The sequence below is a fragment of the Heliangelus exortis genome, chromosome 14 (assembly GCF_036169615.1).
Source record: "Heliangelus exortis chromosome 14, bHelExo1.hap1, whole genome shotgun sequence".
In the NCBI taxonomy this organism is placed as follows: Eukaryota; Metazoa; Chordata; class Aves; order Apodiformes; family Trochilidae; genus Heliangelus; species Heliangelus exortis.
This window is the reverse complement of record NC_092435.1, coordinates 8,666,467-8,685,548: the sequence shown is the minus strand read 5'-3', so window position 1 is coordinate 8,685,548 and position 19,082 is coordinate 8,666,467. Positions and strand designations below refer to the sequence as shown.

General features: G+C 35.7%; 1 protein-coding gene across 2 annotated transcripts in view; it reads left to right on the top strand.

Moving 5' to 3' along the window:
* PCDH11X (protocadherin 11 X-linked) overlaps positions 1-18,616 on the top strand; it is a 438,876-nt gene extending 420,260 nt beyond the window's left edge. For both annotated transcript variants that reach the window (XM_071757565.1, XM_071757566.1), the window contains exon 7: positions 17,052-18,616. In XM_071757565.1, the coding sequence (XP_071613666.1) occupies positions 17,052-17,443 (392 nt within the window). In that variant the 3' untranslated portion in view covers positions 17,444-18,616. The remainder of the gene's footprint in view (positions 1-17,051) is intronic.
* Positions 18,617-19,082: the final 466 nt, after the last annotated feature.

The following is a 19,082-nucleotide window of genomic DNA, read 5'->3' as shown; positions in this document are numbered from 1 at the left end:
GTATTTAGCTTCACTGCATGGAAACTGTAACTTGTCTATAGTGGTTAGGAAGGAAAGGTTACAACCCATGTTAGAAACATGCAGGGGGAAAAAAATCAATTAGAGATAATTAACAGAGTTGTTCTAGGAAATATTGATGTTATGTGTCTGTTTTTAATTACATGGTCAAATCAGCTTTTTCTTTTAATTTACATACCAAGGCATAAAGATTTGGAATGGGAATAATTATAACTATAGTCCAATCTATTTTACAGAACAATTAAATTAAATCCAAGATTCACTTTGAGGAATTTCTAGAAATCATTTTACGATGTAAAATTTTATGAAATAATTAAATTTTATTAAATTTGAGTTAGTGATAAATTTTTGGGTATGCCTTTTGGAACGATTTTATACCATATCAAATCATCAAAGCACATAATAATCCTGGGACTTTTAGTGGGTTATTAAAAAAAATCTCTTCAACACAGAAGGACTATTGAAAGTGAATATAGTGCTTTCTGATGTTGTGTTTGGCTAGATTTGCTAATGACAGTGAAAGATAAATCATTACTATGTCCAGCTTTTGTTGTACATTGCAAACTCTACAACACAGCTGTTTGGCGGAGGGAGAAACCCAAAGGTTTGCTGTTGTGTTGTGCCCTTCATGTTTCTTAAGGTGCCAAAGGCATTATTCACTGCTCCAACAGATACACTTCAGCCTAAGAAAGCTTCCCATCCTAGCAAATCCCCAAGTTTGCAAAAATTTGTTTTGAGCTCTCTCAAGTTGTTAACCCAGAAATAATAGAGACTGCATAATTTTGCCCAATTACTTTGTGCCTCAGTTTCCTAGATGTAAAGGGCCTCAACAAAGCAAGTGATGCAAGTGGGATGTTATTCATGTTCAGGAAGCTTTTGAGTCTGCTCTGAAGACAACAACAAAGTACACAAGGAAATGAATTAATCTGCATTCAACACGAGGCTTTGAAAGTATTAATTAAAAAGGTGTATGGCCACATGCTGATTAGAGTAGATAAAGAGAAATATTGAATAACTACTTACTCTCCGAATTGGGCCCAAGGGTGCTGTGAGAAAAATAGTATATGATAATTTAATTAAAGTTTGCATCAAAACACATTTACACAAGGGAGCTGAATTAATATTGCAGAATTTGCACTTCCTAGCTTTTCAGTGCTTCCCTGGGAAATGGTAACTAGTTTTAATCTAGTGGTTCTTCAGTGTGACATAATGTACTGATGAGACACTTGGCATATTCACCTCACTGAATTTCATAGATTCAAAGCATTAATATAATAAAGTAAGTATAGATCTTGAATTGGAAATGCCAAATGACTGTAGCAGTGCACTTGGAAGAAAAATTCCACTGGGTTCTGGAATGTGATAGAAGGAAGAGTGGAAAGAGTGCTGGGATTTATGTAATGATTGATTAGCCAGATAGGCCTATATATTTATACATATTTGCTTGATATGTATTACTATTTATTATTATACTTACATTTAAGATCTTCAGTAAAACTTCTAGACAAAACCTGGTGAGTTCTGCATTTCTTGGGCAGGTCTGGAGTACTCATCGTTGGGTTCTTTTTTCCTCTTTCCCTGGGGAAATTTAGTTACTCTTGAAGCTGCATAATATCTCAGTGCAACAGCACAGGGAGCAGGAAAATGGCTCTGGTATGTACAGAATTAGAATACAAATATATGAAGTTGTGGATAAATGGAGTAACAGTCTGTTGGGGAAGTGGCCATGTCCAGTAAACAGCAGCTTCTAGGACAGGGGAGGGGAAATTCTTCCAGTGCTTCATTGGGGCATAAAGCAATGACTGAGTGAAACAAAACCAACTCAAATAATGGTGAGAAGGTGGTGATTAATCAAGTGTTTCCAGGTTTTAAAATAAATCTCTGTAAATCATACTACAATTGCAGTGGTACCACATTCGTGACAGTATCACCATGCTTTGCTATTCTACAGTACAATGGCAAAACCCCCAAATCTTTATAGCATCTAAAACATCTTATCTATGCTGTTCCTGGGATTCAGATATTTTGTAGGTACATCAAAAGTGTGGTATAATACCTACAGTAGTAGAGAGAGTCAATTAATTACTATTATAGGCAGGTTAATTACAACAAATTTTAAAGAAAAGTGTTGCGTGTATTATTGGTATGAAGCCCTTTGCTGTGTGGATCTGTTAACAGTTTGTGACCCTTGGAGTATCAGTACCATTCCTGTACAGCTTTGAGTGTCACTGTCACTCCTTGTGCTGGTGGGATGGTGCCCTCTGAAGCTCATTTCCATATGCAAATGATGGTGAGCAGAGCCTTAAGGATTAGTGCTGCCTCAAGGCAGTACAGAGGGTGAGAGAAAGGGCCTATGAGTGTGAAAATGAAAAAAGATCAGTGTCAGGAACCTACATATTTTGGGAGCCAGACTGAGGTTTTTTTGTTTGTTTGTTTTCCCCTGGAGACTTTAATGTCTTTTTTTGCAGGCATTACAATTTCATCTCTCAGCATTCCAACAGCCCAGTTGGTGGGAGGGTTTTTCCCTGCCATGATAAATTATTCTCTGTCAGTATCCAAATCTGCCTTTTCATGTCTGATCATTTTGGATGAATTTATTTTGTTAACATGAGCTGGAATAGAAGTAATAGATGATAATAAATTAACTGTGGGCATATTAATGACATCTCTAGGAGACTATGGATGAATTAAGGAATAAATAGATTAAATAGGTTCAATAACAGGCTGGTGAACACTTAGTCAGCAACTGACTGGTAGCTTTTAATTTAGGCCCTTTTATACCCTATGGTTAGTTAAAATCCATAGAAAGATTTTAAAGCAACCTTTTCTAATACAGACTAAGTATTAACTGCTCCTGCCATCCCTACTTGCTGTATTAAAAATGATTGTCAATTGTACTACAGTGAAGATTAAGGAACATCAGGCTCAGAAACTGAGGTTTGTACCCTCTTAAGCAGAAATGTGGATGCCAGACATAGTGAGAGCTTTCTATATGCATCTGCTAGAGCAGCATTTAGCCCAGACTTATAAAACCTTTCTGTAGAGCTTATGAAAAAATAAACACAAATTCTGTGCTTTTGTGGATTTGCTCTTATAAACTGGAGATTAGGGTAGTGTGGGGGCTTCATTCCTAACAAGAACTGTTGTGATTTCATCTCACGTGGTTAACTTTAACATATGCCTGCAATGTCCAGGATTTCCAAATTGCTTTGAAACTTAGACTTTCAAAAGAGCTGGATGTTAAGCTTCAGTGACTTTTTAAGAAGAGTATTTCTTAAATCTGTTTCCAAGGGATTCACTGTCATGTGCAATAGAGAAATGGCTGATTGAGGCTTACATACTGAGGCAAGTGATGAGTTCCTTGACAAATCTGAATGCTAGTATTTAACATCATTTAATAATATATATTAGGCTTTTATTAGCCTAGGTATACTCATGCCAAATCTTCTCAAACTGGAACAAACACTATTTTTTTGCAAAGATAATTATGGTTTATTAGATGTACAAAACCACAAATTATTGTTTTATGCTAGGACATGTTATTATTCAGATAGGGCTGAGGCAAAACTTAGTATCCAGTCTCTAAAATTCGAAGCCTGATAAATATATTTCTCTCTTCAGAATTCTCAATATAGACACACATAGGCAGGGTGTGGTTAAAAGATGTTTATAGAATTAATTTAAGAAAAGCATATTTTAAAGATCGATCAATTTTTCCTACTTTAAAACATTTCTATTTTTGAAGTAATGGAATTTGATTTCCTGATCAATTGAATACTTCATGAAGTTAAACTTTACACCCCCACAGTTTCATATTTTTTGTGCTCAAAATAATTTCTTAAAATAGACTAATGCTAATGATAATAAATACCCTGTTTTCAAGCATCATCATAATCCTCATGGTTGCAGTCACAGAACCTGTCCTGAGATCTAATGAAATGGGCAGTTCCTTGCTTCCATTCTGGTGGCTGATATTGCTGACCTTAAAATCTCTCAGAAGAATCACAGCTGTGACTGTCCCCTAACACTGTCTTTTTAAAATGACATATGCTATGAGAAATCCTGTTTCTTAGAGAGTTGTGGCTAATGTTGGTCTGGCCAACATGATTCCTGTCATGTGTCAGTTATCCAGGTCTTGAGAGAATCATCTGGTTTAGGGAAGGAAACTGCAAGTTTACTACTGCTATTAGCTGTATCTTGATATTTTTATATATACATATTTTAATTGAAAATTACCTAGAAAACAGAACATTATGTTGAAGAAAATCTGAAAGTCACTGTTGGGTGCTGTTCAGAGGAAACTGAGGATTAAAACTTAACAGTGCAGGTAATTTTTTACCTTCAGCAAAGGCACAGGAGAAGGTTTGCTTAGGATAGATAGATTAGATGGATAGATAGATACTTCCCTAGCCTGTCAGCAAAAATCCATGATGCCAAAACCTTCTTATTAGTTAGAACATGCTTCTGTATAGTGATACAAGAAACTTGTAGTCAAACAGCAAAACTTCAGCGGAGAAACTGGTCACAGCTGAATGTTTAGAGATGGGAACTGGGAAAGGATTGACTTAGCAACTGGTGCCGAAATTTCTGAAGGTGCTAGCAGTGCCTAGAGATCCCACCCCAGCAAGTAGTTTTGGTGGACACTCCAGTCAGGAATGCTTTTTCTTCTTCCAAATGTCTGCTCTGAGTCAGGCTCTGAGCCACTGTGCAAAGATTGCTCCAAATGACTGCGTGCCACAGTTCTGGGCCTCACTGGAACACAATGAAGTTTGGATTATGCTGGTTTAAATTATCACCCTTTTCGAGTAATTTTCTTTATAAAACAAGATTAAAATGACTGTAATTCAAAACATTTTACCTCAAATTGATGTGAAAATTGTAGTGTTCATATTATTTCTATTTTTCAATTTGACAAAACATTTCACTCCATGTATAAGCTTTTCTGTGTTGTCACTATCTTAGAAGTGAAAATATGCATTTTACTCTTTCCTGATGTGTCTTATTTCTTAACACTACTTATTTAACTTCTTTAAAGCATGTCTTTATATAGTCTTTTGTGGCACCTGGGGAAAATATAAACAGACTTAGGAGGTTTGCTTACCTCATTTCTAGCCCACACAATAACAGTTTATAACTTCATGGTGTTAACTTTGTTGCCTGTTTTTTCTACATGACTGGTGGTTAGACAAGTGCTGATGATAAAAATAAAGTAAAAAAAAAAGCAAAGAAGAATTTGAAGGTCTGTCTGATAGGGTTGGAAGTCAAATTATTTACATGACACTTCCTTCTTTCATTCATACTAATACCATAGAAATTCTCTCCATATTTTTTTCCTCAGGGTTTCACATTCCCTGAATAATATAAATAATTTAGGGAAAGAACAGTAATTTTTCTCTTCCTCAGAAGTTTATTTCATAGATAGGCAGTTACATCAGTAATTCCTTTTAAAAATCTAGTAAATTCTAAGTCATTTTACTTGAGTTCACAATGAATAAGGGTGTTTCCTATTAGAGTACTTCTTCCAGAGTTCTTGTAGTAGCAAAGTATAGAATAATGCTGGAAAATTAAGAGACTTGCAGTCTATGGGTAAATTAGTGCCAATAAGAATTAGAACTGTAAAATTCCTGTGCTTTATTTTTAAGTTGTACTGTATTCAGCTCCAAGTGTAAAGAATGCCAAACCCAATCACTTAAAGTAGGAGCAATACATATGTCAGCTCTCAGACCCTCAGACTCTGGGAAGGAGCTGCTTTGTGTGCTAAATCTGCAAAGGATAATTCATTCCTTACTAGGGGGTACGATTTCATGAGCTGAAAGCTTTAACTAGTACATAGGTATAGGATGGATTTAAAGTGATTATGGAAATGGCACCACAGGACAGTACATTATTAGTAGTCCCTCATATGTTGTATGCCATCGCCTTATGTTTGCTGATAATTACAAAGCAGATTGGGATGTCATGGTAAGAATGAGTGCAAAATGTCCCTTTTATCATTTGCAATAAATATGAAATAGTGATCTTTCTGTATCCTTCGGTGATAGTTCTATTTGCATTGGTGACAAATGACATCTTTCTCCTTGTAATGTGCCTGCAGGGTTAAATGACTTCATTATTATTAATGAGTCATTGCTCCAGCTGCCCAGAAATAAAGGGAGTAGGAAACATAAGACATTTAGACCTAAGTAATTACAAATGTAATTATTACCTTTCAAATTTCATTTTTACAGCAATCACAAAGTTGTTAATCAAACATGGCTCTTTCCATATTCTCGTGCATTTTTGGGGTCTTTGTCAAAAGGATGAGCAGCTACATGGTTCCAGTGAGGGCAGTCTGTAGCAAATTGACAGAGTGGTAGTGACAGAAAACTGCTGTGAAAAATTGGTTAGAAACTGTTGTCTAGTCATCAAGGAGTCTGTGGTTCAGAGGGTTTTCCAAGAGAAAAACCCTCCTGAGCTGCAGCCATATGGAGGAGAATTTCTGCTCGGGGAGAATGAAAGCTGCAGGAGGGGAATCCTTTTCTCCTGTGGAGATACAAAATGTCAAAGTTTTCCTCCTCCAGTCTCTTCTTCCATAAGGCTGCAGATTGGAAGTAAGAAATCTAATAACCACAACAGAACTGAGATGCTACTGGGCACTTTGGGGAAATGAACAAATGAGCACTCTTGGCCCTGCAGTAGTTATCCTAATAATTAATAATTCTGGAGCCTCAACTTTTCAAGGCTTGGTCTGCTGTGGTAATGGTAATGGTAAGGCAGTCACAGACCTTGATGGAGATGCCATGGACTGTAGGCACTGTTGTTGTTTGGAATCATAACCTGAACTTGAAATTTAGTGTGAACTGGAAAATCTGAATAAAAGCTTAGGAGAAACAAGGCCATTTCTTGTCAATAATATCGTTTCTGCATCATGCTTAAATATGAAAATTTCTTATTTTTAAAAAATCTAAATGAAAATAAAATTAATAGAGAAAATGGAAACTAGTTGTTCCAGTACTTAATTGAGATTTGAGTCAGCGGTGTCACAGAACAGTTGCACTTTGAAATTACACTTGTGTTAGAAAATTGTTTTGTCAAAAAACTTCAGCACTCCTTATTTATATAATAAACTGGAATAAATAAATAGATATAATGTTATTGCTGGTCCAGTGTTTGCAAAATACTTAGGGTATTCGTAGGAAAAACATCAGGTTTTGTTTACATTCTAATACAGAAAAAGGCCTTTTTAATTTTTTTTCCTGAAATGCAATTGGAGTCACAGTATAAAAGCCAGAGTATTTTTAGAACATTATAGGGTTTGCTGCTCTAGTGCTCTCTGACTTCATGTTTCTGTTTCTGTATATCTGATGAAAACACAATTTCAAAGCATCTTTTCTTGTCTCACTCAAGTTATCACAGAAAGGTATGTTTACTAACTTCTTTAGCATTTGGTTTTTATGATTTACTTGTGAAAATTAACATTTCATTAATGAGTCTGAACCATGAAAAATTGCCCACGGTTGTTCAATTCGTTAATTAAAAGAATATTTAAGTATTATACATTGAATAATTTTACTATTTAAGTCAGTAAAAGGAAAACTGAGCCCCATTTTGTATGTAGGTACATCAAGAATCTCTTACTGATGTGAGCAAAGGGTGTAAACACAGATATATGAAGAACTGTAGGTCTTTTATCACACACTTATTCCTTGAAGCAGTTGCTGTGGGTGAGGTATCTCAGACATAGCTGAAACTGAAATTCTGCTCATCCCTTTCTCCATCCCCTTGCCTCTAATCTGCCTTCTTCTGAGGATGATCACTTACCCCATCTGCCCAATGCCACCAGTGTTACAATTCATTATTTGAGTAGTGTGAGAGTCTGCTAATATTTCCATGTAGGTCTGTTATCAATAATAAATACTACTGACCTTATTCACCTAAAAATTCTGTTCCCTTCTTATCTCTTTGAAGTTCATCCTTTTTGTTATCTCCCAGCCCAGATCTTTGTTCTCTAACCAGACAACCAGAAAAGGTAATTGATTTTTGTTTTATTATGATGGCCACAGCCTAAGCTTTAGAAATGTATTTTCTGCTGTTTCTACCCCAGATGAGTTTATGCAGAATCAGTGATTTGTAGCTGTCTTTATGAATCTTGATCCTTTTGAGGTACTTAGTGATTCATAATAAAATCAGTAAACTCCTTCACACAGGCATGCAATTTTAATTAAAATTTACACCTAAAACCCAAGTATGGTGTTACATTCTGTATACTTGCACTATAGGTTCTGTAAGCAAGAATTTACTTCCTTTAAAAACATCACATATATATATATATTTGAGGAGAAGTGTGAATGAAATCGAGCAACCTTTTTAGCAAGGTTTGAAGGAGAGAACAGATGTTTAGAATTATCTGTAGAAATTACTGCTAAGTGACTTTTCTTTTTCTAAGTATTAGCTACTTTTGAAGACTGTTCATTTTATAGTTTCAGACAAACAACCTTTCTGTACAGTGAAAACACAGCTTTTTGTATGTTTGAATGTTCTTTTTTCCTGCTTTTATGGGGAAATTATAGGAATGGCCATATTTCTATGATATAATAGATTTTCTGACTTGGTTTTACCCTTTTAACATGCTCAGTGCCTCTTACCGAGCTGTATATTGATTTGCCCCTAAATTCTCCAGAAAATACACATGAAAAAAATTATCCTAAATGTTGAATTAAATGAAAGAACACACTGTGTTTAACTGATTCTGGATTAAATAAATAAATGAATTTACTCAAATCCACATCTGTTTAATTGCGGGCAATGGATACTCATACACATTCCTAATGAGGCATTAGTAGAGCTAAGACCACTAAATGGAGACAGAAATGGTGTGTACAGTCGTAACTTGTGTTAGGTTACAGGGTCCTCATTCTGTTTTAACATGTTTGATTACATCACTTTTTTAAATTAAAAAAAAATTAAGGGATGACTTCCACTTGCACCTTTAACTTGCAACTTTTACTGAGCATTTGACATTTATTCTCTAGAATTTGATAGGAGAAACTTTATTCTTCATAGATTTATCACGTGTCATATTTCAAGTCATGATTAAAAATATTTAAGATATCTTAAAGATATTAAGAAAGATACTTTCAGGGACACTTCCAGGGATGGAGCAGCCATAACTTCCCTGGGCAAGCTGTATCCCAGGGGTGTCCCAGCCCTCTGACCATGGCTGAGAGGGTGGGAGGGAGGAAGGAAGCAGCTGGGTGGTGCTCAGCTGCTGCCTCCTATCAGTGCTGGAAGATAAAGGTGGTACTGGAAAAGGCAGTCACTCCAAGGAGATAATTGTTGGGTACCTACAACTTTCTGTAGGCTCTTCTTTCCCTACTGTCACTAGAAACTTTATTTTGAAAGGCTTACAATGAAGTTTACATGGCAAGATAGAATGTTTGCTGGGTTACAAATGTCCTGCAGAAAACTCCTAATGAAAATGCTTTCAGGCATCAGCTGAAAAATAGCAGCTGAAGCCCTTTTCCAGCCAGCATATTTCCATAGGTTTATTGTAGAAACTTTACATCAGTAAAAGAACTTAATATATACCACCTAAAATGCATACTCTACTGGGGTATGGAGGAAGAAATGCAAATTTCTCTCTTTACTATGTTTCCAGGTCGAAGGTTATTGCTGGAGGATAAACTATTTTTCACTATCTAGTTTCACCTTGTTTAATTGATCTGAATTAAAATTTATATTCTGTGTTAAATAATGAAAGATGCATTAATAATTAAGAAGCTTCAGTACAAATATGAAGCAGTTAATGAAATATTAATTAAAGCACATTGTATTACCCAGTGCTGTAATCAATATACTCGTTTTTAGTCAGGATGGTCATTATACTTAGCAAGTTATGGTAAAAATTCTCATTGATAACTCTATATACACTTCCTAGGCTAAGAAATGTGTCCTCTGCAAATTACCATATTTGTTTTGCCATAATTAGCAAGAAAACACTAACGAGGAATACAGTTGGACTCTTGAAGCAGCAAGGGTCAGTGCTGTTTATTCTGCAGCACTGTTGTGCCTGTGTTCATTAGGCTGAAGCTTTGGAAGCTTGAGGGTTTTTGATGAAATCTCTTCTTGTGGCAGATACCAATTATTGAAGCTGAACTTTTTACGAGAGCATTGCTTTTAGGCTATTTCTTGGGTTTGATTATTACCAGATTGGAATTCTAGTCAAAATAACAATAAGAGATGACTTAATGAAAGATTAATGTGCTTTATGTATATGGCTGTTATTTGCAAAGGAAAGATTCACTTCACTTCACAAGCATAGTTAATTATACAGGATTTACCTGATACTTCCTCCAGTCCCTGTCTTGTTTCTGCTCAACTTTCCCCAGCCCTCACTGATAATGTTTCCTTGATTAATTGAAGCCAGGTGCAAAAATACTCACACCTCCTTCCACTGGGACTCTATAACAAGAAACCTAACTCATGGCACTTTTTAGGATTAAACTCAAATTAAAACCATGGCTGTTAGGATATAAACCATGCTCACTGGAATGGAAGGAGAGCTTATTCTTGCAAGATAACCAGTACAATCTGGCAAGCCTAGGTAGCACATGAAAAGGTGTGATTTCCTGCATGCCTGTCCAGTCCTCAGTTTTGAACATCTGGAGGATCAATCTTCCTCTGAGTAGGATTTCTCCCAGGCTTTGGTAGAGGCAAGCTCTGTCTACACAGCTGAGGAAAGGAAGTGATGTGTCCTACTTGTTCTTCAAATAAAAGGCTGGAACTTAAGTAACTCTTTTAGGTTTTTAATTTATTGAGACATATATAAGAAATAAAATATTAATCGGAAACTTCTCCCAAAGGTATTTTATTATTAAAGCAAAAAAAGTAGAGTGTATTATAGCAGCAGTTATTTAGGGTTTCAACATCGAAGCTTCTTCTCCCTGACCTTATTAAAGTAACCTAGTTTACACTAACAGCCATTCTCCCCTCTCTTTTTTATTGTTAATGTCATTTCTGTTCTCTTCACATTGTGGAGACCACTAAATGATGTTCCTCAAGTGACCACTTTTGGTCACCAGGGTATTTCTGGACTATAATTTCCCTATAATATGCTTGAATTCCTGCTCAGATTTAGTACCACATTTAGGAAATACACAAGGGCAAAAAGTGGGGGGGAGGGGGTGGAGAAACAACCCTTTCCTTAGGATCTTTTGGTTGAGCTGAGTAGTGTAAGGTTGTCATCTTCATCACTCTGGTGGGTTCCTGCTGAGCAGAGAGCACTGAATGTGCAATGGGAGCTGTTTAATATGAAACGCTTCAGTAAATGAGAGGCACTTCTGGATGCTGACAGAATAGCATTGGCACTGCAAGCCATGTATTCATATATGTGCTGTGTTGTGAAAATATGAAAAATAGCTCAGCAATGGCATAATTATGGGCAATTTGCTTAATTGCTTGCTAATTGTTGCTTGCTTTATTATGAAACAAGAGTGCTCTAAATGTAACACTGGATGGTTTGCATCCAAAATATGTCAAATTCAACGCTGGCTTTTCATTAGGACTTCAGCTACATAGCTTTAAAATTCAAGCACGCTGTACGCTGTATTCTGTGGTTTAAGTTTCCTTTTTTTTTTTTTTTTTTTTTTTTTTTTTCTTTTTTTTCTTTTTTTTTCTTTTTTCTGGTCTTTTAAATTGTTTTTGAGATTTTCTTTGCACAATTTATAAGCCCCTACGCCTGCATTGGTACAGTGCAGTCTAGCAGTTTTTGAACTTGTAATGAGTCTTGAGAACTTTCCTAATGAATACATTTACCAATGTCTTTTGATCATTATTGCACATGTAGATAAAGGTGGAGATGTTTTAAGGCTTCCCCGGGAGCTCATGTTCTTGATTGTTTAACTCTTAGAAATGCACATCTCCCTTTTAATATATACTTGCAGATTTTTTTAAAGGGGTATGTACAATTCTATAAGTTTGGCAAGAAGGTTAGGCAGACATCTTCAGAAATCCCTTCCAGCTTTTTTGTAATTCCGTGATGCAAGTGATGACTTCTGTGGCAGTCTAAGAAAGAAACCAGCCCTCTGGATCTTGTCCTGGTATGTGAACCTTTTTGGGGATGCAGGGGAGGACTTAGGGGTAGAAAACAGTGCATCAAATACCTATGAAATGTATGTTTCCAACTTTACAACATTATGAGTCTTCTGCTAACAGTCTAGCAGCTTGTTTTCATTTGAGAATTCTCTGTGAGAAATATTTTTAAAACTGGAGCATAGTATTAAGCTGGAAATATCAAAGTATTGTGCTACATATTTGGTGGACTGAGAAGGAGAGTAGTGCTGTAGAGTTCTTCAGCTTTCATCCCCCAAATAGCAAAGATAATGATCAAAATTTTTATTTACTTTCCATAAAACCCTATGAAGGCTTTATAACTGAAGACAGTCTCCAACCAAAACAAATGGAAAAAAATTATAATTTTTTAGTGATTGTTTTGACTGAAGGATAGCTACCTGGCAAGGTTGGAATTCCAAGTTTCAGGTTTTCTTAAGTGAAAGTAAATATTCTTAAGAAAACTGCTTTGACCTATAAACGATAAAGACTGTGGAACAATGAGGAAAGTCTTTTAACGAGTGTGCTTTTAGTTATATTTGACAGTTCTGATCTAAACACTTCACAGGAACTGACAGACACATTCTTTAAAAGTGTTCTTAGTTCTGAGGCAGACAATTTTAAAAACAGTTTTATTCCTAAAACAATCTGGAGTTCAAATGAAAGTGGTAAACTCACATGTGCATGAGTGTGATCTCTTGTATGAATTAAAAATTCTCTTTCATACTACTTGTATGTCATGGTTGAAGGGTCTCTATGTAGTATGAAAAAATATATAGAAAATTAAGGGTTTATTGCTGAGTGAAATAAGAAATGAGGTAAACAGGTAAGACTTTGATGGAATGTATTGTTTATTCATAATACATGGGGGATATGTACACTTCTATTTCCATTTATAAATCTATCATATCTTATATGAGAAGATGTTACTAGACACTGAATTTCAGAAGCAAAAACCTTAATTTCTCCTGAAAATATTTGGAGACAGCTGGAACCTTCCTTTGTTAGATCAGCAGAGACAGATGTCACAGATGTTTCCTGCCACTGAGGAATTACTGGACTGTGCCAAATAATCACCTCCATTACTACTTTCATATGAGAGAGAAGGGCTCAAATAACTTTATTTTCACCCATACTTAGCAATGACTTGCAAAAATGCAAAACAGAGGGAAACTTAAAGAGTAGCAGCTAGAAAATGCCATGGTCAATTTCCACAGCCTCTGATAAATGCCCACTTGAGTGCTGAAGTTCACTCTCTCCCAGCTGCCTGCCTTGAACAGGAATTCAGGTGTTCCTTGGGGATGTTTGGCTGAGCCAGCCAGAGAAATCTTTGTTTAAAGCAGGCAGCAAGTGGTGGAGAGGAAGCCAGACATGGTGTGAGGACAACATCTCAGCACCAATTACAGGGACCTCTGCGTGTTAAGTCTGTAACAGAATATTTGGGAATCATCTGTGTTCTGTTAGAAATTGGCACCGTAAATATAATACTAATGTAAAGCTCTTTCTGATAAAATAAGGAATTGTTAAAGATGCATTTTTAACAAGCATCTAAGCATAGTTTAGATGGCAGTGTAATGCCAGTGCCAAGTAGCTATCTAAAAGGGTTTAAGGTCCAAAAAGCAGGAGAATGATGATATGTTAGGAAAATGGAGGATGAATTAGGCTGAAAGAAGTTACGTGTCATGGCCTGGAAGAGCAAGGAAAAAAAAATTCCTGGTGAATACTGATGCACAAAATTTCCCACATTTTATTCTAGGTTAGTTCAAAAACAGATTAATTATGTTAATTAGTAATTTTTAATAAATTGTGGTAAAACACAGTATTTCATTCTACTAGTTTTATTTAACTTTATACCAAGCAGCAACTCTTTTGCATCCCGATTACCCATGCTATTTCTATTTACTGCAGGAGATCAGTTGGTGAGATTTCCAAAGTTACTTTTAAATGCAGATATTTTGGACCTTGCTTGTCTCACACAATATTCATTGTAACACCCTTGCTAATTTTGTTTGCTACCAGATACTCAGTCTCCTACAGACTGCCTCAGGGTTGCAGTAATGCTATGGTCATTTGATTAAAAAAAATAAAACTGTTACTAATTAAAAAAAAAAAAAGAAAAAGTTTTGTCCTCTTAAAGTTAGTCTAGAGGTTAGGGATAGTTTTTGCTGTTTTATTTTATTTTATGAGTGCAGTATATTATAAAACAAAACTTGACTGAAAAAAAATGAGTTAGACATCATAGAGAGAAGTAATTGTATTTGCTAAATACTTTTTTATTTCCTGTTCTTCTGCAGCACTTGCAGAGGTGCTCAGTAGGAAAGGGTTTTAACTCCTCAAAGTTAATGAGAACTGTTTAGTTTACATGTTATTAATCATAAGCAGTGACAAAAAACCATACTCTGACAATGAAGATTCTGTGTACCACATACCAACATTGAAAGAAAGATTATAACTGCTAGAAGTGTATCTTATAACCATTAGTGCATTTGCAGACTATTGTATAATGAAACCCTAACTCAGATCCAAAATAATTTGAATTATTATGATTATGCCTAGGATTGTCTTAAAGTGGTTGTTATTTTTTGTTGGGGGGCTTTTTGGTTTGGTTTGGTTTTGCTAAAACTAAAAGTCAGATTAAAATATCTCTTTATTAACAGAATAAACAAGACTGTCATTCCAACAATGTTATTATTCTTAGCACAGTAACATGTTCCAAGTCTACAGGTAGTCTGGCAACACATGGCACAAAATTACTGTCCTACTGATCTGTGGAGATGGTGTAGAGAATGTTTTATAAGTGACCTTTTATTTCTGCAGTTGGCTTGTCTAAAGCTTAAATGTTAAGTTTTTATTGCCAAATGCTTCTTTTAATGGTTTAGCTTTGTTTACTCTCTTACTGAAGTTTGAGAGAGATAGTAAAATGCAAGTGTTGTTACCACTTGCTGTGAAGAGCTAGAAATGCATAATTATTATATCCAAATAAATAACTGTGTGTTTTTCAGTTTAAATGGATTGATTGCATTTTAAGAGCAATTAGAAAGCCTTGAGATAAAGGGTAACGCTGAAGTACTGGCTATCAAAAAGGGTTTTTTTAATAAACAAAAAATAAAAAAGGTCAGTTTCTGTATTAAAACAGGGATAACTTAATACTCTGTCAGGGTTGTACCTGACTTCATTGAATTGCCTTGATCAGAAAAGAAGCAAACCTGGATAATTAAAGAGCTTAACAAGACTTGTACATACTCAAATTTATGTCTGTAGTAGGAGATAGTAGGACACAGAAAGATTAGACTAATCTACAGTAGTAACTTTTTTTACAGGAACTATTGCCTGAATTATTTCCATATGTATGTCTCCTACTGCCCATCAGAACTGGATTAGTATTTCAACAGCAAGGTGCCAAGCTTTGTCAGGATTACACTGAAAAATACAGAGACAAACTGACTGAAGACACGTTGAAATGCCAGTAATAAGGCAAAATAGGTTTCATAAACAGTAATTTCTTAACTGACACATACTCATACGATGTATTTAAGGAGAAATAATCAAGAATATAGCAATCATGATACAACAAGCAACCAGCTGTATACTTAAATGTGGTAGATTTTAAAAAAATATGTATCCTGTATTCTGGAGAGCAGTGTTACGTATTTCAGTGCCTGAAGGAAAAAACTTCATTCACATGTATTGAGACATAGCATGGAAATATGTATTTGTGCTCTGTAGTTTTACTGAGATTTCAACATGCAAAGTACTTATTAAAACAGCATGGGTTTCAATGTAAAGCTCAGAGGGTAAGAGGCTCCTACTCAGAACTCATATTACTCTAAGTTCTAGTGACATACCTAGATACCATTTAAATGTTGTTTTTATGAAGACAGATATTAAAAATATGTTGTGTATCTATCATTGGAAAGTTTTGTGACGACTGAACAGAAAAGTATCTGATCAGCTACTCTTCTTTGCTCCTGATGTATTTAAACTATGTACACAGCAAGAGAATATAGAATTAACACATACAATATGAAAACTTTTTCAAGGACTGATTTGTATTTGAATTTACATAACATGGTAAAGCCATAGTTTAAATGAAAGTGAAAAAGATTGTTTATGTGTTGGAAATGCCATCTTTCACATTTAGTAGTTTAGTTTGCCTTTGGACAAATTATAATTTCTGTAATCCTTTTTTCAAGGGCACAAACCTCACACCTACTGATGAAATCTGGTTCGATTACTAGTAAACTGCAGAGGTTACAGCTTCTTTTGCTATTACCCTTTGATTTTTCAAGGTTTCCAGTATCGAATGCATGGAGAAATCAATTCTTTTTAAAATAGCTGTTACACTCTTTCATTCTTAAAGCTCTAGAGTGCATCTTAAAAGCCAATGTACCATCTCTGGCTATGTGTCCAAATTAATTTTGTTTTGCCTTAAGAAAAGCAAAACAATGCAAGCATCCACTTTTAAGGAATCATTAACAAAAAAATCCTAATTTTAATTTTTTTTTTTTTTAGTAGTTTTCTAACCTGCTCTAGGTGACCCTGCTCTGGCTGGGGGTTGGGCTAGATGATATCCAGAGGTCCCTTCCCACTAGCATTCTGTGATTCTGTATGCCAGTATACAGAATTATAATATTAGGTGACTGAATTGCTGTATTAGATGATTTTAACGCTTGTAGGATTTTTACACAAGTGACGATTTGAAAAAGTGAAAAAGGTCACTGTAAATAGAATGTATAAGAGATTTGGTTACATAGCTGTAAAGATGGCATCATCTCTTCATTAACCAGTAACAGTTTCCTAATGATAGACAGCGACAACACTGCAAACCTGGAGGTATTTCCTTTCCAAGGTGTGCCCGTTACTGGAGTTCTGGGATTGCTCTTAACCTTGTTTCCCTGTGCACATTTGGACCTCTGATAATGTCTTGTCTTTTTCCATCCTCCCAGCTATTGAAGTAAATCTCCAGAAAGCCCTTTCTGAAGCCTCAGAAACCTGCACGCAGGAGTGTCTCATCCTGGGCCATTCCGACAACTGCTGGATGCCACCTTCTTTGACACAGTACCAGCAGTCCAACCCCCCTTTGCCAGCGTTTGGCTTCCAGCAAGGCTGGGGCCGTGGAGCCAGGCCTGAGGGATGCCACACTCTTGGGAGGCCCCTTCCAAAGGAGGACAGTGACAAAGGCCACGGGGGGCCCAGGCCCCAGTTCTACAACACCTGTGAAAGACATTGCGCCAGCGAGGACCCCGTCAAAGTCATTCCTCTGGCAAATTTCCCCATGTCCCACCAGGCAGCGGTGTCGGGGAGTAGCGCTGCCTTTGTACATGAGCACCAGCTGTAAATCCAGACCTGACAAATCCATGATTTCAGGCTTTAAGGGTGACTGTACATAGTCACAGCCTAACGCTGCTCTCGGAGGGCATCCACGCTTGTTAGGCTTGTGAATATTTATGTATATAGAATCCTAACTTTGAAACTGAAAAGCTGAATCTGTAGGACTTAGTTACAAGAAATTTACCATAGTTCTTGGGAAAATCCACAACATGGGGAAGAAAACCCACAGCCCAGAAACAATCAAAAGAAAACCACAAAATCCTGTTCATGTTCTTATATGGGCCATATAAGTGCAAATATCTGCCAGTGGTTCTTCTTCCCTGTTGAAAGCAATTTCTTAGTGCAGTTTGGGGAATACTACAGTCTAGATATAGCTTGCTTTTCTTTGTTGTTATAATTTATAGCATATTCATGGATTTCATCTTCCATTTCCTTAGCAATAGAGATGAAGTGGGCAATTTCTCATGTGGTTACCTTATATAATAGAATGAATAATGTCCTAAAATCTAATTCTTAAGAAGGATGGTGTACCTTCCCACCAAAATTTCTTTTATGTAATTAGGAAGAAAAATGTAAAAGACTTGACAGCTGCTTTTGTTATGAATCTTGATCGGCTCAATCTACAGGTATTTATTCTTTGTAAGAATGCAATAGATGAAATAGCTCTCAACTGGGCTTTGCTGTGTGAAATAAACCACATGGCAAGGATGGGATATGCAACATGAAAACTGGAAAAAAATTTAAAAGAACCTTTTTAATAATTTTACAAGACTTTCCTTTCTACAATAATATAAGCAGTAATATGATACGTTATGCTTTTCAAACCATCAGTCTATTTTTTTCTTTTAATTTTTTTCTTTTCATCTTGCAGAGCTTGCTTTGGCTACTGTTCCTGTTAGTAGAAAATTACATGGGCACTGCTGAAAACAGTAGGAAATTGGGGTAGTTTTTTAGCTGATGTGATATCGTGGCTGCAAGCTACTGGTGTTTAAAAGAATATTATAGTGATGTATATGGCTTTTTTTTTTACAGCTATATTCACCTATTGTATGTATTCAGTAAAGGTTAGGTAATATTAGTTACTTCACCACAAACCTATTAGATGAAGGGGTACTTGTCATTGTGGCTTAGTTTATTAGGGAATGACTGACAGTTCTCTGAAAAAAAAAACAAAAAAAAAAAGGAATCTAGATAATGGAAGCTGAAAAAAAGGAATCATAAGCACACTCCAATCATCTTATTTGGTAAAGTCTCAAGATGATTCATTTCAAAGATGAGAGATATTTTTTTCAATGTTTTGTGTACTGGAGGATATATTCTTGGTAGTGGTACCAAAATGCTAGTAAATTCTACAGTGGATGAAAAGGAGGTTTCTTTCCTAGAAGAAAAAACATATTTTCCTTCTAGTACTTTCTGGTGTTTAGCCATTTCATCATTTACAGTATTTACATACCAAGAATTTTTTCTTTAAAAAACTGCCTTTGTTTCATTTTATTGCTATATTAAGTGAGACAATCGAAATTGAATGAAGAGGGGAAAAAAGACAGTGTGTGAATATTTCCTATGGATAGAATTCCATGTAGGCTTCATATTGTAACTTAAATCTGTAATTTATAAACAGAACTGTGTGTAAAAATGCTGTAATA